Consider the following 22,330-nt stretch of genomic DNA (forward strand, 5'->3'; position numbering starts at 1 on the left):
CCTGAACTGGGGGCTTGTCTCTCCCTTGAGTCTCAACTTCTCTGACTACCATGGGGGATGGGGCAGCTGGAGGACCCTTTAAATGATCCAAATAAAGGAAAGATATTTTTCTCTCTTCTTTCTCTTCTTCTTTTCCTCCCTCCATCCTTCCCTCCCTTCCTTCCTCTTTCTTCCTTTCTTTCTTTCTTTTTTTTCTTTCCGCCTCTTCTTTCTTCTTTATTCTTATTTTGGTGTCACCTAGCAGTGCTTAGGGCTTTCTCCCAGTTCAGAGCTCAGGGATCTCTCCTGGCAGGCTTGGGGAACCCTATGTGTGCTGGGAATCAAACCACATGCAAGGCAAATGTTGTGGGGTTGCAACTAAAAGATGACCAGAGACCCAAACACTAGAACTTGGAGGCGTCTTTATTGATATCAGCTGGCCAGCTGTCCTGCTAGGCGAGAACAGCGACCTCACAGCAGAAGCACTGGCCTTTACTGGGAAAAACCACATCCTGGTGCCCAAGGGCTTTCGTAAGCATTTTCATAATTTGTTTGAGCACTCCCCCCCCTCCCCCCCCCCCGTGCTTCATAAGTTCACGCAAGCGCAACAACGCAATCATTGTTACAGAGCCCCAAAAAGCAGTTACAGCAGGAGTCCATGAAGCAAACAAATCAGTCACCTTAAGCCATATCCCTTTAGGACCCCAACCCATTATTCCTGTTTGCAACCTGTGACGGGCTTGCTGGCCCTTGTGGGAAGTTCAGGGGACTCATAGAATCACACAGTTAAATCAGCTACAAAAATAAACTTCTAAAAAACTAAACTTGTTCCTCCTCCTTTTAGTCTCCTTTTCCCACAAGCACCCTCGGGGCCTGCTGTATAGCTCTGGCTCCCTGGAGACATTTCGTATTACTAAAAAGCCATCCTTGCAAAGGGGCCCGCAGGCACCAGGATCTAGAACGGCTCCCCCCATGTCAGCCCCACCCAGAACAGTGGGAAAACACAGTGCTTCCGAAGGCTGTAAGCCCAGCACTGAAGCAGCCCCCTAGGACCCTCAGCACCAGCCCAGATTCTTGGCCCCACATTACAGGTCCCTGAGCACTGGGATAACGTGGCAACAAAGCCCCCCCCCCTTGCCCCAGCAAACAGCAACCCCCCCCCCCCCCCCCCGTGCTCTCAGTGGCTGGGAGGTGGGGATCCAGCAGAGAATGAGACCCCCACCTCTTCCCAGGAAAACAAGAGCTGAGAGCTGTGATTTGACCCGGTCCCCAGGCCAGACAGCCCTTAGAGCCTTGTCCAGACAGCCCCCTCCTCTCCTCACTCCCAGGGCCCTGTCTGGCCGCTGACTCCCAGGAGGTCCAAGGGGTGTGTCCTCCCTCCCTTCCCCCCAGGGGCTGCTATAAAGCTGGCCCAGCCTGGCTCTCTGCCGCGCCCTCACCCCGCTGGGACCCTCGCCACCCGCCCATGGGACTCTGCTCTGCTCCTCCTGCTCCCCAGAGCACTGCCATGAGGCTGTGGGGGCTCTGCTGGACCCTCTGGGTGCTGGCCAGCCCAGGGGCGCCGCTGACCGGGGAGCAGATCCTGGGCAGCCTGCTGCAGCAGCTGCACCTCAGCGAGGTGCCTGTCCTGGACCAGGCCGAAGTGGAGCGGCTGGTGACCCCGGCCCACGTGCGGGCCCAGTATGTGGCGCTGCTGCAGGGCAGCCACCAGGCCCACTCCCGCGGGAAAAGGTTCAGCCAGCACTTGCGAGGTGAGGATCCCTTGCTGCGCCAGGTCCTGGGGGCGGCCGAGCGGGACTGCCCATCTGGGGGGCGGCATCAGGGAACCACACTCATGGGGTGGCAGGAGGGCTGGGCCAGGGTCCTTGTGTCATCTGCATGGAGACCCCCTCCCCCCAGGCCAGGCTGTGCTCCTGCCAAGGCAAGAACAGAGTTGCATGGAGTAGCTGAGAGGGAGAAGGAGGAGAAAATACGGTGCAGGGGAACTGCCTGTCGGGGGGGCAAAAGGCTGGTCACCTCAGAAAGCAGGACCCTAGAGACGGGGTGTCTGGGGTTCTCGGTGCTGACAATTGTGGTCTAACGTTGAATAGAGTTTCTTGGCATCTGTTGACTTCTCTAGAAAAGAGGTCGAATGAATTAGCTCTGGTTTCTTCCCAGAGTTATAGGCATATGAAAAGTGCTTTTATAAAGTTCTCTGGACCAAAACAAACAGGAAAACCAGCCTGTGGGAAGTGAGGTAGTCATGGCTCCTGACCGGCCTCTCACCTCCCTGGGGCAAGTTTCGAGTTAGGCCCTACCCAAGGGCACCTAGACCCTGACGGTGTGAGGCATCACCTCCACAGGTGACTTCAGGGGGGTCTGGGGGTAGATGTGCAGGAGACTAGGCTCTCCAGTGCAGGCTGAGGTGTTGCCTGAAGTCACTGAGGCAGAAGTTGGCCAGTCTCTGCCTCTCCACACCTGGGGCCCTTTCGAGCTGCTTCCAGGGCGCTGCAGTCTCTCTTCTTTCCTGTTTTGGGACTTTTCACTGAGCATAAGTTTCCTCACCAGAGCAGGGGAAATTGGGTGGATTCAGCACTTTCTCTGCACCTGAGGGAGCTCCTCTGCTCTCTTCTCCTCCCCTCTTTTCTCCCCTCCTCTCCCCTCTCCCCTCCCCTCCCTTTCTCTTCTCTTTCCTCTCCCCTCCCTGCCCCTCCCCTCCCCTCCTTTCCCTTCCTTCCCTCCCTCCCTCCCTCTGTTCCTTGTTTGCGGACCACACCCAGCTGTGCTGTGGGTTTACTCCTGGTTCTGTGCTCAGGATCACTCCTGATAGTGCTCTGGGGTCCATGTCTGGTGCTGGATCACACCCTGGTGTGCCACACGCCAGGCAAGCACCTTAACCCTTGCTCTATCTCTCCCGTCCCTGAAAACAATTTTAAGGTATGGGGTCAGGTGTGCTTCTGTTCTGACCCAACGGGTTCCCAGCTCCCCAGTTTTCCTTATAGAATCCTGGGTAAATGCTGGTCATTAGCTCCGAGCTGCCACTCGGGGCTCCCCTGGCGCCCGGGAGCCCCCTGACCCTCCCGTGTCCCCTTTCCCCGCCCTCCAGAGGTGGCAGGCAGGTTCCTGGTGTCCGAGGCCACCAGCTACCTGCTGGTGTTCGGCATGGAGCAGCGGCTGCCGCCCCACAGCGAGCTGGTGCAGGCCGTGCTGCGCCTCTTCCAGGAGCCCGCGGCCAGGCCGGCGCTGCGCAGGCACGAGCGCCTGTCCCCGCGCGCCGCCCGCGCGCGCGTCACCGTCGAGTGGCTGCACGTCCGCGCCGACGGCTCCAACCGCACCTCCCTCATCGACTCCAGGTGGGCAGGGGCGGCCCCGGGCTGCGGCCGGCGGGGGCGGGGCGGGCGGCTGGGCCCCGCAGGGCGCGGGCAGAGGCCGGCCGGGCCCCGTGGATGGACGCCCCGACCCTGAGCCGCCCCTCCTTGTGCGCGCCCCGCAGGCTGGTGTCGGTCCACGAGAGCGGCTGGAAGGCCTTCGACGTGACCGAGGCCGTGAACTTCTGGCAGCAGCTGAGCCGGCCGCGGACGCCGCTGCTGCTGCAGGTGTCGGTGCAGCGGGAGCACCTGGGCCCGCACGCTTCGGGCGCGCACAGGCTGGTCCGCTTTGCTGCCCAGGGCCAGGGCGCGTCGGGCCAGGCCGAGCCGCAGCTGGAGCTGCACACGCTGGACCTCAAAGATTACGGGTAAGCATTGTGGGTCCCAATTTTATGGAGAACCAAACCGATATGCAGCAACATTTCAGGGTGCTGACCCCTAGAATTAATACCTGTTGTCTGTTGGTTGGTTATTTGTAGTTATCCTTCTTACAAAAGCCAACCTTCCTGTGTGATTGGGGGGAGGGTTAGAGCCACACCAGATATTGAACCTCCTACCTGCGAAGCATGCCCTCAGTTCCCCTTAGCTACCTCCCTGGCCCCCTTTTTATTGTTTTTCGTTTGGTTTTGTTTTCTGGCCACATCTGGTGATGCTCAGGGCTTACTTCTGGCTCTGTGCTTAGGCATCACTCCTGGTGTGATTCAGGGGACCATAATGGGGTGCCTGGGATCAAACACAGCTCACCCATAGCCTTACCTGCTGTACTATCTCTTCAGGCTCTGTATTTTGTTTTCAGTGCCAGGGATCTATCCCAGCATCTCCCATGATGCAAGACAGATGCTTCACCACTGAGCCTTTGTTTGTTTGTTGAGGCGGGGGCACACCTGGTGGTGCTTTGCTCCCAGTTCAGTACTGAGGGCTGCTCCCAGAGGTACTCTTGAGACCGTGTGGTAACAGGGATTGAACCCGGACTTCTGCATGGAAATCACATGCTCCAGTCTTTGAGCTGTCTCCCTGCTATATTTATTCATGGTTTAGACTTATTTTTTCATTCACCATTTATCACAGATAGCCAGCTTCTAGAATACAGAGATGGATTCTAAATCTCCCTCCAGATCTCCCTCTCAACACATCCCCTGACCACGGGCCTCCCAGCTGACCTCACACCCCACTTTTTTTGTCTCCACAGGGCCCAAGGCAACTGTGACCCCAAGGCGCCCGTGAGTGGGGGCACCCAACGCTGCTGCCGCCAGGAGATGTACATTGACCTGCAGGGGCTGAAGTGGGCCGAGAATTGGGTCCTGGAGCCCCCTGGCTTCCTGGCCTATGAGTGCGTGGGCACCTGCCTGCAGCCCCCGGACCCCCTGACCTTCAAGTGGCCATTTCTGGGGCCCCGACAGTGTATAGCTTCAGAGACGACCTCCCTGCCCATGATTGTGAGCACCAAGGAGGGGGGCCAGCTCCGGTCCCGGGTGGTCAGCCTGCCCAACATGAGGGTGCAGAAGTGCAGCTGTGCCTCGGACGGGGCGCTCGTGCCCAGGAAACTGGAGCCGTAGGCTTGGGGGGCAGCCACCGTGGGACATGGCTGTGTGTGAGAGAAATGTTGCAGGGCTCCAGGAGAGATGTGGACAATGCAACCACACATGCCCAGCGCTCCGCCCTCTCCCCTTTGCTCTGAATTTGTCTTCTTGACCTCTGGACTCATCTACCATCCTAATTTCCCATGTCCAGGAGTCCCTGGCACTGGGTACCTTCGGTCCCATCTCCTCCTGATGTTTTTCGCTGCACTGTCTCCTAAGCACTTAGCTGGGTAGATTCTGGGACCCAGGACCAGAAACCCCAGTTTGCCTCTGTTTCCTTGACCTGCCCCAGATCTGGATTGAGCTCTGAGACAGAGCTGCCACTTGAGGTGAGGGTCAAGTATGGATCGTTTGTTCCCAAATCCAGATAATAAGGACATTTTGGTAAGAAATGAATAAAACATGTTTTATTCTGTATTTCTCTATTTTACTCAGAATCCTGAAAATTGGGAGGGAACAGAAAGTTCTAGGGATTGTGTTAACCTGATTAGAAAAGTAAGAGGTAAAAACATGTTGGTTAAGGCCGTGGTATAGGAAGTTAAGATTCTAGGGTGCCTATCTCCTTAATATTGAAGTTGAAGGGCCTGAGAGATCGTACGGTGGGCAGGGCACTTGACTTGCACACTACTGACCTGGGTTCAATCCCTGGCATCCCATATGTCCCCCAAGTCCTCCAGGAGTGATATCTGAGTGTAGAGCTAGGAGGTATATATTTTTTTAATTCTTATTAGTGAAACACCATGAGGTACAGTTGTAGATTTACAAATTTTTGTGCTTGGGTTTCTATTATACAATGATCAAATACCCATCCCTCCACCAGTGCCCATTTTCCACCATCATGGATCCCAGTATCCCTCCCACACCCATCCCCCTCATCCCACCCTGCCTCTGGCAGGGCATTTCCTTTTGTTCTCTCTCTAGGAGGTATATTCTGAGCACAGCAGGTATATCCCACCCCCCAAAAAAAGATTGAAATATAAATCTTTTGTATTTCTTTTGTTTGATTTTTGGTCAGACCCAGCAGTGCTCAGGGCTTACTCCTGGCTCTGGGCTCAGGAATCTCTCCTGGCAAGCTTGGGGGACTGTATGGGTGCCAGGGATTAAACCTGTGTCAGCCATGTGCAAGGCAAACACCCTACTCACTGTACAATTGCTCTGTCCTGGAAGTATAAAACTTACAATCATTGTTGACATTTAACTTTTGTGGTGACGTGTTTAACCACAACCAGTGGTACTCGGAGCCTATTCCCTTCTCTGAACTCAGAAGGCATTACTAATGGGGCTCAGGAGACCATAGTAAGTGCAGGGGATCTAACAGTGGTCAGCCTTACCTCCTGTCTCTCTCTCTCTGACCTCAACAATTGACTTCTGGTCAGCAAGTTATGTTTTCTGAAGTAAAAACAAGTTGTCACTTCTTTTAATCTATGAGTAGATGAAGGAAGCAAATATTTAAAATATTAGCTTTGGGCCAGAGAGATAGTACAGAGGGTAAGGCAGTCACCTTGTATGCAGCCCTCCCCGATTTGATTCTTAGCACCACAAATGGTCCCCTGAGCACTGCCAGATGTGGTCCAAAAAACAAAGATAAAGAAAAACATTTAAATGTTGGCTCTAACATCTCAGAATAGCAAGGTTACAGGGATTCTGTTGTGACTTGGGATAGGGTCCTGGTTAGGATACAGAAGCCCTGGAGTCCTTGCCAGTCTGAGGCTCTTACTGGCTGTGAGCTCTGTCTTCTATAAATGGCCATTTTTCTTCTATCCAATAGGAACATGACTTGGACACATGTTTTAGAGATGTGTAAGGAAATGGTGTTTTTACGAGTGCTCTGTGTGCTGCGGGATAACTAAGAAGGGCCCTACCTGGTTATCTCAATTTACAATTTGCTCCATCTTAAACTTGATTCTGAAATAAACTTATTGAAATCAAATTTAGAAATCCCTTGTCTTTTCTGAAATCAATAACCTCAGTCCCTCCCCTCACTTCTCCCACTTCCCCTCCTCCCCCCCACCACCCACTGCCCTTCCTCACCGCCTCCCCCCCTCCCCCCACCCTTGCCCCTGTCTGGTCCCCATTCTGATCTTAGCTGCAACATTACACTTCCCTGGACCCTGTGACAGAGACCAGCCTAGAGCAGGCAGGTGCAGGCCCTGTTGACTGAGGCTGGGGAGGACTCATTTAGGGACCCTGAGAGGTGGTGTGTGGCTCCCTGCAGCAGGGGTGCAGCAGGAGGGAGGGAAGCAGGGCAGTGGGAGGTAGGGCTAAGGGCCAGCTACAGGGGCTGGAGGAGAGGAGGAGTCCGAAACTATGAGAAGAAGGGAACCTCCAGCCCATTCCAGAGAGCCTCGGTTGAGCTGTGAGGAAAACCCCTTTCTTCATCACAGAGCAGATAAAAGGGGGGAGGGGAGGAGGGGGAACTACAAGGCTGGATGCAGGGAGAGAACTGTGGGGAGCTTGCCTTGCACATGGGAGGGGGGGCATCTGGGTTGATCCCCAGAATCCCATATTGCCTTCAGAGTCCCGGCAGGAGTGATTCCTGAGTGCAGGGCCAGGAATAACCCCTGAACACGCTGGGTGTGATTCCCTGCTGCCTCTCTCCCCCGAAAAATGTCTTCGTGGAGAAAGAACAGCAGAGGAAACTCTGGTTAACCTCCTCGTTTCACAAAAGGGGAGTGTTGCCTTCCGCGGAGATGGCAGACACTAGCTTCCCTGTTGCGGGCTCTCTGCTTCCTAGGGTGAAGGGGCCCCCTGAACCGCACCCTGCGTCAGGCCCCCGAACACGATGGGCCAGCTGCTGATTTTAATGGCTCAAAGGAACCGAGGAACCGTCCTAGAGCGTCGTGCTGAGCTGTTGGACCCAGAGGTCTCCGTTTGGGGTGAAAGTACGGAGCCTCGGAGTTTTCACGTGTGGTTGCCGCCAGCAGCAGGGGCCCGCTGCCAGCTCCAGGGGCATCAAAGGCTGCAGGCTGAGCCCAGCGGAGCTCCCAAACTCCGCACCCCAGGGCGGGCCCATAGCGGGCGCTTGTTTCAATTAGAGTTGATCACAAACGTTTGCAGACGCTCTCCCAGCGCGTCCCAGTGCCGCGACCACCCCGTGCTCGGCCCGGGTCTCCACTAGGTGGCCAAAGTATGGAAACGGGCCGGCGGGCTGATGAACTACCCCAGGCGGCGCCTTCCTCGGCTCCGGGGTGCTCACTGCCTGGACGGGGGCTCTGCGGATCGCAGGGACAGATAACCGGGCCAAGCCGCGACCCTTATCCCCATGGGCGGCCAGGCCCGGGCGCCCTATGCTGCGGGGCGCACGGCGCGCGGGGGGCCAGGGCGGCGGCCTGGGCCGGGTGCCCGCGCGCCAGCGGTGGGGAGTCTCCAAATTGGGCAAGCGGTGTCCGCGGCTCTGCGCATGTGCAGGCGGCTCCGGAGTTTCACTTTGTAACTTTTAAGTGGCCGAGAAGCCTCTCCGCCCGCGCGCTGGAGCCAGCCGAGTCCTGGAGCCGCGCCCGCGCCGCAGGTCAGTGCCCTGGGGGAGTGGAGGGGGTGGGCGCCGGGGGGCGGGGCGGGGGTCGCCTTTCCCGGGACTCGCGGGCCACGTCGAGGGACAGGCTCTGGGGCTTCCCTCAGCGCCCGCAGCCCCGGGGAGGGGAGCGTCAGCACCCCCACTTCCCCGCAGCTGTGTAGACCCTGCGACTCCAGTACGGCTTCACCCTTCTCGGGGCTGAAGAACAACTTTTTGCCCCGGCTTTGAGCGCCGACCCGCCCCGCTCCCCTACTTACCTTAGGGATTTGGGGAAGCTGGAGCCGGACCTACCAGCCTACGCCCCACACCCCACCCCTCGGATTGTGGGGAACTGGGTGGGGAAAAGGCGCCCAGCCTGCAGGCGCGGAAACACCTTTAAGCTGAGACCACCACGCCCCGGGGCCTCGGGGCCCCGGGGTCGGGGAGTCCCAAGGAGGGAAGCTGGGGAACGGCCACCAGAAACAGGGGCTGGGGGAACGGGGACTTGGCCTTCAACTGCGAGACCCTAAGACTTCTTCTGCCCTCTCAACCCATCTGGATGGCTCCGCCTCAGCTGTGCGATGTGGAGGTTTGGGATGCCGTCCCGGAGTGCCCTGGCAGCTCCCAGGCCCAGTGTGGGAGGCACCCTAGCGCCCTCATGGAGGGGTACAGACACTCTCATCCGATGAGGAAACTCTCCAGGCCAGGCTTCAGGGGAGAAATTCTCTTTGGTTCTCTTCTCTCCACCTGGCTGTTGCTGCTGGCGGAGATGGGGCTCCTTCCCACAACAGCTTGTCTGCGTTGGGAGCAAAGGTCTCTCTGCTCACTGGCTCAGCTGGGAAGTCTTCAGTGGGGGGTCTGGCTCCTGTCTCCTTTTGGCTTGGAGAAGAGAGAGACTTTAAAGCAATCGACTTGCACTAGATACCACCTCCTCGCCTCTCCCACCACTTTTATAATAATAATAACAATAATAATTAATAATAGTAGTATTTTTTTTGGTCACATTCGGTGATGCTCAGGGGTTACTCCTGGCTCTGCACTCAGGAATTACTCCTGGTGCCGCTCCAGGGACCATATGAAATGCCGAAGATTGAACCCTGGTCTGCCAAATGCAAGGCAAGCACCCTCCCCGCTGTATTAGCACTCTGCACCCTCCCGCCACTTTTAGGGGGAAGGAAGCCAGTGGGGAAGCACCTTGCTAAGCATCAGAGTACAGAGACCCTCACTTAAGAACTTGTGAGACCATAGACTGGAGTGATAACAGTTCCCATGGTTCTACCAGGAGTGATCCCTGAGTGCAGAGCCAGGAGTAAGCCTGGAGCTCCTCAGGGTGTAGCCCCAAAACAAACAACAATTAAAAAAGAAAAAAAGAAGAAGAAGGAAGAGAAGAAGAGGCTGCCTGAGGGACTGCCTGTAGGAAGCATTTCTGGCTCGAAGGTAGAACTAGGCTGGAGGTCAATGGTAGGGCTGCTTCCTTAACTGCATACCAGCAGGGTCTCTGGAAGGGGAGGATGGTGTTTGCTCTACCTTTGGAAGGTGTGTTAGCATCCTGTCTGCCCACTGAGTCTGCTCCTATCTGTTCCTGTTGCTGGTCCTCTCTCCCCTCACTTCTTATCCCTGGGATCAGGGTGGGGGTTCCTCCCTGCCCTCCCAGAGGAGGCCCCTCTGGGGAGATACTGAGGGAACAGGGTTTCTCAGCAGAAGCTGAACTTGTTCAGGTGGGCAGGAAGGGACAACTATGACTAAGCCCAAAAGTGTGCTGTTACCTGGGGCCTTTCCTGGAGGTAGCAGATGGGACAGGCTGCCTGACTGGGGATTTCCTCACTGGGGTGGCCAATCTCAATGGGTTCCTCATTAGACTTTGTATAATTCAGGGAGGCTGCTTGTCTAGGGGGAGTAACTTAGAATGCACTGGGGCTGAAGGTGGACGACAAGCTGTGGAGTCCTGTGTGTGTGTGGGGGGGTGGGTCCTCCCTGGGGAACCTCTGCTCTCCTAATCTGGGCTAAAGCCCCAGGAGCACCCCCTACCCCCCCCCCCCCCACTACCTCCAGCACCATTCCTGCCTCCCCTTCCCAGGACAGTGCTTCCTCTGTGAACACGTCAAGTCAAGAGGATGTTTCTTCTTCTTTCAAGCCTGTTTGTTTGATTCTTTTGTTTTGGGGGCCACACCTGCAGTACTCAGGGCTTACTCCAGTACTCCTGGCTCCGAACTTAAGGACTGCTCTTGGCAAGCTCAGGGTAACATATGGGAAGCTGGGGATCAAACCTGGCTCAGCTGTGTGCAAGTACCCTACCTGCCGTACTGTGGCTCAAGCCCCTGGTTCTCCTGATTCTCACCCTTGGTGTGTGTGTGTGTGTTGGGCAGTGCAGTGCTTGGGAAGCCCCCCCAGTGGAGTCCACAATTGTCAGTGCTTCTGTGCGGGGAGCCCCCTCATAGCAGCAGGGTCCTGAGCTCCCAGAGAGGTTGGGGAGGGGGAGCAGGGAGAAGGCCTTGGGAACCAGTAACAGAAATAAATCTGAGCCTGTGAGGGAAAGTTGTGAATGCAGAGGTGTACCCAAGGGATTCAGGCTGGAACCCCACAAACAGAAAAGGGCCCCTCATATGACTGGCTATCTGTGTTTCTTCAGCTGAGTCAAGAAGACCCATGTGAGAGCCCAGTGAGGGGAGAGCCAACCCCGCAGGACATGAGCAGACCAGAGGCTGTTGGGGAGGAGACCAGCTCCCTCTGAGGAGCCTAGGGGCCCTGCTTCTGCGGCCTTTCCTGGCGGTGAGTGTGGGAACAGGAAGTGAGTCCTGCTGTTGGGGTGGTGCCCAGGGTGGGGCTTAAAGGAGGGAGGCCACGCCCAGCTGTCTCCGAAGGAAGCTTGCCTGGTTCCAGTCACTGTCTCTGGGGAATCTTCCCTGATCCTGGACCTGCTCCCACTTCCTACACCTGTGTATGGGTATGTGTATATGTGTGTGAGAATGTGAATGTGAGAGTGTGAATGTGTGTGTAGGAGTATGTAAGAGTGAGTGTGAGTGTATGTGAGTGAATGTGTGTATGAGAAGGAGTGAATATGTGTGTGAGAGTGTTTTGAGTGTGAGTCTGTGTGAGTGAATGTGTGTATATGTGAGTGTGTATGTGAGTGAATGTGAGTGTGTATGTAGTGAATATGTAGTGAATGTGTATGTGTGTGAGAGTGAAAGTGTGAGGGTGTGAATGTGTTTGTATGGGGTGTGAATGTGTGTGTATATGTGTGAGAGTGAGTGTATTTGTATGTGTGTGGAAGTCAATGTTTATGACTATCAGCTTGTGTGAGTGAATGTGTGTGAGATTGTGAATGTGTGTGTGTGTGTAAGCATAGCGTGCCCAACCCAGAAGTTCCAGGACTTAGAATGGGAAATCACATCACCCCTCTGTCCACTTTTAAAAACCTTTTATTTTTTAAAAATCCTTTATTTATTTATTTAGATTTTTTGTTTGTTTTTTTGGGTCACACCCTGCAGTGCTTAGGATTTACTCCTGGCTCTGTACTCAGGAATCCCTCCTGGTGGTGCTAGGAGGACTATATAGGGTGCTGGGGATTGAACAGGGTGAGCTGCATGCAAGGCAAACACCTTACCAGCTGTACCATCACTCTAGCCCCATTTAGATACTTTTTAAATTTTGATCACCATGAGTAACAGAGTTACAAAGTTATTCATTAATAAGTTTCAGGCATACAATGTTCTAACACCAGTGTCCACTCCCCGACTCCCCAGTTTCCTTTCTGTACCCCAGTCTATCCTAGAGCTGGCACTTCCCCTCCCCCATTGTCCTAGTGTTACCTTTCCTAATTTACCACCCCCCTGCGCCCCCAATCCAGCGGCAAGCTTCCTACTGAATAGTCCTCCTGTTCGTCCTCTCTAAGGAAGAGCATTCCCAGGGAGTTGGGGGTCTCTGTACTGCTTCTTTTCTAGTTTGGGTTTGGTTTGGATCCTTGCAACGGGTAGAAAGGCCAGCCCTAACAGAATCCTTGGTCATCCGGTCTAGCCAGACAGGGGAGCTGAGCTTGTCCCCTGGTCCCGCCACCAGCGTCTAGGGAGTAGGCCCAGCCCAGGCCTCTGACTCAGGGGCCTTGGCCTCGAAGAGAAAAACACTGGAGATTTCCATGAACTTCTAAAGGTCAACAGCTGGCCTGGGGCCATGTTTGCTTTGGAAAAGCTGCACCTTCCAGGGAGACTGAAGGCACCCAAGGATGCAAAGCGAGCCAGTGGAACTGGGGGAGCGCCCTGGGATGAGGGAGTGGCTCAGGGGTTGAGATGCCCTCCTCACCCTGACCAGCCTTCTCTTGGCCGACTGTGTCTCAGTCCCTGCTGCCCCTTCCTGGGACTCTCACTGAGTGAATGTGTGTTAGCTGACAGAAGGCGGGGTGTGGACCAAAGAAAGAAGGGCTTGGGGGGCCTGGAATTGGCTCCCTCACCCTGGGCAGATGGTTTGTTCTCTGAGGCAGGTTCTTCGGGGCAGGTGCCTCCTCTTCCTCACTTGCTTATTCCTGTCCTCGCCTGTCCCATGTTTTGTCCCCCATAATCCCCCATAGTTCCTTGCACTCTAGAAGGCCCTCATGAAAATAACTACCCAGGAGCAGAGCCCCTGGAGGGGGGGGTCCTATCCCATCCTTTGTTCCCCCCTCCCCACTCTGGGGAGGCTGCCAGTTGTGTCCCGGACGAGCCATCTGCTCCATCCATCTGACCCCGAGGACTGTCCCCACAATGGAGCTATTCTCCACACACTGCCTGGCACGCGGGGGACGGGTCTGGCCATCCCAATGGCTGGCTCCTGCCCCCTCCCCCCCCAGTCCCTGGGGGAGAGCACCAGCTGGGGAGACTGACCCCTCCCCCCTGCCCGGTCTATTCTCCAGGGAAGATGGCCGTGCCTACCACCTCCTCGTTCCTGGATCTGTGGTCGTCCCAGGCCGTGTCCACCCACGAGCCACTGGGCCCTGGGAAGCGGCCCAGTGACGTCTACTGCTACAACTCGGCCCAGAACAGCACCGTGCTCCAGGGGGTCACCTTTGGGGGTGTCCCCACCGTCCTCCTCATAGATGTCAGCTGCTTCCTGGTGAGCACCCTGGGACTCATGTCCCCCTACCTTCACTCATCAGCATGTGACTCCCATCTCCAGGAGCAGGGCCAGCCCCATCTGGGGTCCAGTCCCAGCTCTGCTGCTTCTCAGCCAGGCAGGGGAGCCGGGGCCCATGTTGGCTCCGAGCACTTTCTGGCTTCTCCCTGTGAGGGCGAGAGAGGGGTTGGGGAGAGCAAGGGCGATTGCATAGTCCCTCATACTCCTACCGCTACATGGGTCTGTCCCTGGGGTTGAGTGAAGAGTGCGGATTAGAACAAGAGCAGATGGGACTCACAGTTGTGTTTTCTTTTTCTTTTTTTTTTTTTTTTTTGCTGTTTGGGTCACACGCAGTGATGCTCAGGGGTTACGCCTGGCTCTTCACTCAGGAATTACTCCTGGAGATGCTTGGGGGACCATATGTGATGCTGGGAATTGAAGTCGGGTCAGCTACGTGCAAGGCAAATGCCCTACCAGCTCTACTGTTCCTCCAGCCTCAGACTCCCAGTTTATATGATAACTACCCTCCCAAGAGAGAACGTTGGACCTCTGAGACACCAGACTCGAGATGGGCTGGAAAAGGCAGACCCTAGAGGCCAGGGCCATAGTACAGGGGATAGGGCACTTGCTTTCATGGGGCAGACCCAGGTTCAATCCCCAGCATCCCATAGGGTTTCCCATGCACCATCAGAAGTAATTCCTGAGTTCAGAGTCAGGAGAATCCCTTGACCATTGCCAAGTGTGCACTAGAAAGAAGAAAGAAAAGAAAAAGAAAAAGTACCCTCTAGCCATCCGACCTTCCTTTCCTGTAGACTTTTGTTTCCAGGCACCCCCCCAATTTGAAATGTGCCACTTTTGGGGTGCTCATGCAACTTGGATTAAGAGAGTCTTCCTGGGTCAACGTGTCTTCTTCCTTTTACAAATGCTCATGGGACGGGATGGGGCTGGGGTGTTCTTGGTACTTGCTCTAGAGCAGAGTTCATGCTGGTGGGGTGGAAGAATTAGATGCTCTTGGTTTTTTTTAGGGTTTGGGAGTTTGAAACACAGCAGCAGTGCTAGGGATTGCTCCTGCTAGGGACTGAACCAGGGTTGGCTACTGTAAGGCAAGCACTCTAGCCCCTGTACCATCTCTCCAGCCCAGGGGCAGACTCTCACGCTACTAGCCTTTAGTGGGGAGACTGGTAGAGGGGGGGTCTTAGGGTAACATGAGGGTCTCTTTGGGGCTGGATTGATAGGGCAGTGGGGAGGGTGCTTGCCTTGAATGCAGGCAACCCAGTTTCAATTTCCAGTATCCCATATAGTCCCTTGAATACCTGCAGGAATCCTGAGTGCAGATCCAGGGGTTACCCCTGAGCACTCGCAGGTGTAGCCCCAAAACATAACAACACAAAACACAAAACCAAACATAAGAGTCCCCACAGAAAGAAGGAGATCTCATAAACTCAAGATTACTTGACCAAAAAAAAAAAAAAAAAAGTTTATCAGAAGCAATAAGGGACTTCTTCCACCCCTCTGCTGGGATTGAGACTTAAATGACTTCACTTTCTCCCTGGTATTGTTGGGCCTTTATCGGCCAATGTGGGAACTCATATGGGGCTGGTTTGCTTTAGTGAGTTTGCTTTTTGAGGACCAGATCACCCGTGTCTCAGCGCTAAAACCCATTTGCAGGAGAACATGCCCATGGCTGCAACCCCCAAAGCAGAGTGGGGTTCCATGGGGCACCTCTGGTAGCTCCCCATCCTCACAGGTGAGGGTGAGAGCCTGTGGCCGAGCAGCCTGTCTGGGAAGGGCGGCAGGAGTGTGGCAAGTGAGGCAGGTGTCATGGAAGTGTCATGAAGGAGGGAGGGGAGAGCTGGGGCCCAGTGGGAGGTGTGGGAGGATGGGTCCAGAGCATGGAGTTAGGGGAGTCGCTTCCCAGTGGAGGGTTATTGCAGAAAATTACTTGGGGGCACACAAGCAGGTGTGGGCTTGGAAAACACTGACAGGTTGGAAACATTTACAGCCCAGGAACGGGGAGAGCAGCTGCCAGGGCAGACACCAGCTACTCGCTGAGCCACCTGTGCGGTTACCCCAGGACGTGACTCACCAGCCTTAGACAACATGGCACTGACTCTCCCTGGGACCTCCCCTCTGGGCCAGGCCTCTTATTGCCTTTAGGGGAATCCAGCCCACACTAAAAGCCTGGTTCCAGTTGGAGGGGAGGGAGAGGACAGGGCGCAAGGGTAGGACTTTGGCTGCTCACAGGGATTGGACAGCCCCAGGTCCTTGTTGCTCTGCAGGACGCATGTCTGCTGAGACCTTGTACGAGTAGCAGGTACTGGGTGGGCATCCTGATACCCCACTGTAGGCAGGCAGGGGCTCAGTTAACTCGGTCCATTGAGGTCGGGGGGAAGGGAGGAGTTGGGTCACAGCAGGTCATGCTCAGCCTTGTTCAGGCTGTTAATGACTCTGTGCTCAGCAGTGACTCCTGGCATTGCTCAGGGGACCATATGCGGCATCAGAGGTCTAACCAGGGTTGGTTGAATGCAAGGCCAGTGCCTTAAGCCCTGTCTCTTCAGCCCTGGCTCTGTTGGTTATGTCATGAATAAAATATCACATAAAGGCTCCCCGGCAGGGGCAAGTCAAAGCCAAGGAGAGACGGACCTCCAGATCCAGTGCCGGAGAAGGGGGTGTACAAAGCATGGGGCCATGGGGCCACATGGCGGTCGGCAGGCTGGTTCCCTCTGGGCTCAATGACTGCTGAGGCCCTTTAGGTCCCGCTGACTCACCTGGTGGTTTTGCCCCGAAAATATCTATCTCCTCTCAATGGCTTTTTTTGACCTGATCTCATTTCTACTTTCAGCTTTTAATATTGGTGTTTTCCATCATAAGAAGAAGATTCTGGGATTATGGCCGTATTGCTCTGGTATCAGAAAGAGACAGGTAACAAATACCCAGCACCTTGAATCTGTGTGTGTGTGTGTGTGTGTGTGTGTGTGTGTGTGTGTGTGTGAGAGAGAGAGAGAGAGAGAGAGAAAGAGAGAGAGAGAGAGAGAGAGAGAGAGAGAGAGAGAGAGAGAGAATGTGTATGCACATACTTGTATGCCAGCTGGACTGGGGCTCATGAATCCACCAGGGGCCCCATGCATGACCTGACACAACCCCATGCATGACCTGACATGTTCACCGAGAGTGCTAGCCAGACCTGTACTTGAAGCCATATTCTCCCTGTCTGGACCCCAGGCCCACAAGCCCAGCCCTTACACCCTCGCTGTGCCTGAGAAAACCAGCACCCACATGCCAGCTCCTGCCAGGGATTCTGGCTATAAACCTTGGTTTCAGGCTCAAAGAAAATCCATTGCTTTAGATTTCTTTGTTTGTTTTGGGCCCACACCCAGTAATACTCAGGGGTTACTCCTGGCTCTGCACTCAGGAATTACTCTTGGTGGTGCCTGGGGGACTATATGGAATGCCAGGAGTTGAACCTGATCAGCTTCATGCAAGGCAAGTGCCCTACCCTCTGTATTGCTCCATCCCCTGCTATAAGTTCTTGGAACTTTCATGATCAAAGAGAAGGACACTCTCTCCTTTCCCAGGCGGAAGAGCAGTTTTTTATGAATCCAGTGAGCATGACAATGTGGCAGGGTCAAGTGGACGGAGCAGGGCACAGGGCTGTGGGGGGCTCTGCCTTCATCCCCGGCCAGCACTGACTAGTGACCCTTACCTCCATAAGGGCCAAACAAGCCTGTTCAAAGCACAGTCCCGTGGCCAGACTGTATGTCCTTCCCGCCCCACCCTGGGCTCCTGGGGCACCAGGTTCAGTTGGCTGAAGGGGAAATGTAATTCTAGATCTGCACAACTGGAATTTCCAGCTGTAGCGCACCAGGATCTTGTGTCGGATGTGGCAATAGGAAGTGAGTGCCAGTGGACTGCCTTGATGGCCCTGCCGCACGCTTCCCCCTACCACAGCACAAGCTGCTCTGTAGTGAGGAGTGCCTGTGTGGAAGGAGGGGTGTACCTCCCCGACCACCCCCCCACATACACACACAGAGTCACCGATCCAGCAATTGCCAAGTGTAGGGGTAGGTATTCTCTGTGGGAGAGGAAGTGGGGCCCCTTAGCTTCAGCTGAGCTTGGGCTTTAGACTGCATATGAGGGAAATTTTGAGGGGACGAGCCACATTTTGGGCACAGTTACACACACCCCATCCCCACTCCACCTCAGAGGCTCTTTCTCCTGCAGGGGGAAAGAGCTTAGATTTCAGGATTTCAGGAGAATGACCTGCTCCTCAGATATGTGATCACAGTCGGGGACCCAAACTTGCTGGGGTTGCTTTCCCCACTGCCCTGTCATCCTGGGGGCTGGGTACCAGGAACTTCAAATAAGACAGTGACGACTTGTCAGGTTAAAATTTACTGTGTCTCTTGGGTTTTGTTTGTTTGCTTGTTTATGGAACCCACATTGCAGTGTTCAGGGCTTACTCTTGGCTCTGCACTCATGAATTACTCTTGGTAGTGTTCGGGGGACCATGTGGGATGGACAGTGATTGAACCTGGTCAGCCATGTGAAAGGCAAATGCCCTGTCTTCTGTATTATTGCTCGGGTCATAAAATTCAGTGTGTCTCTTGCTATGAGAAGTGAAGCCAGTGGAAGAAAACAAGCAGAAGAGAACAAATCACAAACATCTAGATGATTTTCTGTGTGTGGGCTGGGTTTACGGGCTGCTGAAGAAGCTGATGAAAATGCCATTGTCCTTCCAATCTAAAATGCACATGTGATGTTTTCTCAGATTTGGAATTGGGATGCCACTTATTAATGGTGGCCCACTGGCTGTGGAGTCTCCTTATAGCAATAATTTGTAGTTGCTAATGTTGTTTTTTTTGTTTCTTTGTTTGGGTGGGCCATGCCCCATGTTGCTTGTAGGGTCTTATCCTGGCTTGGTGGACTATTTACTGGCCCTGAACTCAAACCTCTGGCATGCAAAGCTGTGTTCTGCCCACTGGGATCTCTCTCTAGCTCCAGTCTTTTTCTGTGTTAGTGGCACACAAAACCCTTATATCCTGTGAGGCCTTGGGTTTGACAAAATACAGAACTTATTCCAAGTTTTACTTGCTGTGTTGGGAAGTATGTTGCACACACAGGAGACACTTTAAGTCCCCTTAAGTAGACTGGTTCTGGTGCTGGTTTGGGGGCTCAGAATCCAAAGGTAGTCTTCCCTGGATGTTTCAAGGCTCAGAATGGTCATTGCCTTGGTCTATATTTCTCACAGGGTTACTACCATATCACAACTGCTGAGAACTCCTAACGTTAGTCCCAATTCTAAGAAGCAGCAGGATACCTGGAGATAAAATTTTCAACTTCTAAAGAGAATTTCTGTTTCCCCTTCTGTGTTTCTAGCGAGTCCAGATTCCAGAGATTGTCATCTTCTTCCTCCTCTGGGCAACAGGACTTTGAAAGCGAGCTGGTTGGTATCTAAGAGACAGTTGTGGCTGGGACTGGGTGTGTGTGTGTGTCGGCGGGGGGGAGGTAGCAGTAATGCATGAGGTGATAATGCACTTCAGTTCCATCACTGCCCCAGAAACTTCATCTTGAGTCACAAGTGCTGGCAAGGACTGTTCTTTCCATGTGAACTTGGCAAATTCCACAGGGAGGATGGCAGCTGGGTGCAAGGGCTCCTGAGATGCGTGAACTCCCAGACCACACTTTCCTTATTTCTGTCTCATGGGCAGCTTTGTGGGAGAGTTAATTATTGATTGTCCTGCTGACTTAGGAGCCATTGTGGGCAGGAGCCAGACCTTGTCCAGCGTGTTCTCACCTGATATCAGTAGGTGCCTAGTAATTGTTGAATGAATGACGTATAAATGTTTGTCTTTGGGCTGGAGTGATAGCACATTGGGTAGGGTGTTTGCCTTGCACACGGCCGACCCAGGTTCGATCCCCAGCATCCCATGTGGTCCCCTGAGCACTGCCAGGAGTAATTCCTGAGTGCAGAGCCAGGAGTAACCCCTGTGCATCGTCGGGTGTGACCCAAAAAGCAATAAATAAATAAATAAATAAATAAATGTTTGTCTTTCCCAGTGTGTAACCTTCCAGCTTTAGGGTGTATAAAGTTAAAAGATGCCATCAGGAAGGTAGGGCACAGAGATAGTGAGCAGGTAGACCTCTTGCTTGCATGCAGTTGACCCAGGTTCAACCCCTAGCACCCCATTTAGTCTTCTGAATTCCACCTGAAGTAATTCCTGAGAGCACTGCTAGGTATGCCCCCCAAAACATAAACAAACAAAAGAGATGTGATTGGGGTAGAGCTGGAGAGATAGCTCCACAGACGGAGGAGTCCATGCTTTGCATGGATGAGGCCCAGGTTTGATTCCTGGCACCGCATGGTCCCCTGAGCACCACCAGAGGTAACCCCCAGCACTGAAATGAGGATAAGCCCTGTATACTGCCAAAACTCAGAGAGAGAGAAAGAGAGACAGACAGACAGACAGAGAGGGGATAGGCTATCAAACTTTCAGCCCTCCTTACCCCTGTAAGCCCCATAGCAGGGCTGGTCCCATTACTGCTCTGGTTCCTCTTCTGTCCCGCGTCTCAGTCAGGCATCTTAAGACAAGTGATCAGGAACCCACATCTACCTGCTTCTTCAGATCTGACCTGAGCTTTCTTCAGCTCCACATTTGAATTTCATGATTTGTCCCTGGAGCTTGTGTAATTCCACAAAATGGTCCAAATTTGAGACACAAGGTGTGTATTTGGGGGGTCTGGGAGACATGCAGACTCGAGAGCACATGTGGGGCAAAGGGCTAGCCCTCTGAATTTGGGGCAGAAGAGCTGTTTCTCTGAAACAGAACGGAGCTGAATGGTTAATGCTTACGGTGAGGATTCAGTGTGCCTGGTGTCTGTGGGAAGGTAACCCCCATCTCTCTTTTCCAGGGATGCTGTCCTTGGCTGACTGCCATCTTCCGTCTGCAGTGAGTAGAGGCCTGGCTGGTGTGTTGGGGTGTGTGTGGGAGGGTTTGCCCAAGTATTTGGCCAATCAGGAAGGAAGAGCCCAGGTACCTGATCCTGAGGTGGGGTCTCCCGAAGCCTTTTCAGTTCTGGTCCAGATCAGTGAGTAGCTGAAAATAAAGGTGCCCAGGCACCCCTGCACATGTCCACACGAACTAATTCAAGCTCGTCTTTAGCTTTAAGCAAATAGTCTATTGCCTTGTTATTGAACACTGATATAATAAGATGTAAGCTCTTCATTTTACAGTGAAACACAAAGAAAATCATGGCTGTTGTTTCTTGCATGGGCTCATTTGGTTCAAAGTTTTCTGCTTTGCAAATATTAGGGCCTGTCCAGAGAGATTACTCACCTGGCTAGGTGCGTACTGTGCAGCATGCGAAAAGTCTGGGTTCGATCTCTGGCACCACAAGGTCTCCTGAGATTTTCTGGCAGCAAACCCCCATCACAGAACTGGGACAAAGCCCTGAACCAAAACAACAACTGAAAAAGTGGGGACCTCTGGAAAGAAATGCTGCAAGGGGTGCTAGGCGATTAGAAGCTCTGAGCACCCAGTTGGTGTTGCTGAGTTCCATGGCACCCAAGAAGTTATCCTTTTTGTTTTTGAGAAGCATCTTGAGCAGATGCAATTACTCACAAAGTGTGAAGACAAGGACAGGGCTGGTCAGAACGCTATGATCACGCCATGCTTCATAGATGCTGAGATTTGGAAAGGAAATCTTACAAATGATGAAACATGCTAGTCAGAGGATACTGGGTTTGCTTTCCCAAGTGCAAATAGGGTCAAAAATTGCAGCTGCTGAGGCCAGAGAGATATTGAAGCAGGTAGGGTGCTTGCCTTGCACGCAGCTGACCTGAGTTCAATTCCCGGCACCACGCCAGGCCTGATTCCTGAGTACTGCTGGGTGTGCTTCCTCCGTTGCAAAAGAAAATTTCTCTGCCAAATTCATATGAATCAACAATATGCGTGAAATGCCAGGAGTGGCCTTTGAGCACCTCTGGGTGTGGGTGCTCCCCTTCTCCCCCAATGCCTGCAGAAGTGTGACTTTTAGGGAGGTTGTTTCCAGAAGAATTGGCAAGAGGCAGAGTGTCTGTAGAACTCTGGTGAGGAGCAGGGGGTTGGGGGTGGGTTTAAAGGAAGGGAGGGAAGAGAGGCAGGGGAAGAAGCCTATCAACCAACCTCATCTCTTCCTGCTCTCACAAAGTCCTGTCACTGGGACAAATGATCTATTGATACAGAAGTCAGACAGAGGAAAGAATCTCTTCTGAAGGGGCGAGAGAGATGGCTCACTGGGCAGGCACACAGACTTTACCTGTGGGAGCCCTGCGTTGGACCCTCAGCATACACGGTTCCCTGAGCACTGCCAGGAATGACCCCCCATGAGCACTGATCTGGAGGGAGCTCCTGAACACTGCGAGGCATAGACAGAAAAGAAACAAAAATCAGTAAGAGATGAAGCCACTGTCCTCTGATCCCTGAGAGACGCTTGTGGCGTGTTTTGCTTTGACTGGCGGCTGCTATCCCTGGGCACTCGCCACTAACCAGGACACAGGGGACAAAAGCAGAAGCATGAACCTGTCATCTGTCATTTTTAGGCACAGCAGAGCCTAGCAAGTGTGCTCTGTGCTTCTGGCTCCGTGCCCCGTGTGTGCCTGTCGGCTGCGGGCTCTGTCCCACCTCCCTCTTCTGCATCCCCATGTGGGGCTGCCCAATGTCCTGGAGTGAAGCCACCTGGGCATTCTAGCACCAGTGCAGTCGGCTGGCGGTGCTTTGGCTCTTCTCGCCCCCAAAAGGTCTCCCCTTCGACTTTCTAAAGCTGCAATGAAATATTAACAGCTGCTCAGGGCCAACATGGCGACTGACATT

The 22,330-nt window shown here is 53.9% G+C and overlaps 2 protein-coding genes across 2 annotated transcripts in view; both read left to right on the top strand.

The window, feature by feature from the left end:
- The first annotated feature begins 1,486 nt into the window (after nucleotides 1–1,486).
- Nucleotides 1,487–5,070, top strand: LOC130045509 (left-right determination factor 1-like). Its single transcript, XM_056138443.1, has 4 exons — nucleotides 1,487–1,730; nucleotides 3,065–3,311; nucleotides 3,452–3,694; nucleotides 4,516–5,070. The coding sequence occupies exons 1-4, from the start codon at nucleotides 1,487–1,489 to the stop codon at nucleotides 4,880–4,882; spliced, it is 1,101 nt and encodes a 366-aa protein (XP_055994418.1). The 3' UTR covers nucleotides 4,883–5,070.
- A 5,965-nt stretch (nucleotides 5,071–11,035) lies between these two features.
- Nucleotides 11,036–22,330, top strand: part of TMEM63A (transmembrane protein 63A) — a 34,683-nt gene continuing 23,388 nt past the window's right edge. Inside the window, exons 1-5 of the mRNA XM_056133179.1 lie at nucleotides 11,036–11,168; nucleotides 13,282–13,481; nucleotides 16,324–16,403; nucleotides 18,858–18,924; nucleotides 20,391–20,428. Coding sequence (XP_055989154.1) covers nucleotides 13,287–13,481; nucleotides 16,324–16,403; nucleotides 18,858–18,924; nucleotides 20,391–20,428 — 380 coding nt within the window. The 5' untranslated portion in view covers nucleotides 11,036–11,168; nucleotides 13,282–13,286. The remainder of the gene's footprint in view (nucleotides 11,169–13,281; nucleotides 13,482–16,323; nucleotides 16,404–18,857; nucleotides 18,925–20,390; nucleotides 20,429–22,330) is intronic.

Source organism: Sorex fumeus, unplaced genomic scaffold (assembly GCF_029834395.1).
Source record: "Sorex fumeus unplaced genomic scaffold, SorFum_2.1 ptg000007l, whole genome shotgun sequence".
Taxonomy (NCBI): domain Eukaryota; kingdom Metazoa; phylum Chordata; class Mammalia; order Eulipotyphla; family Soricidae; genus Sorex; species Sorex fumeus.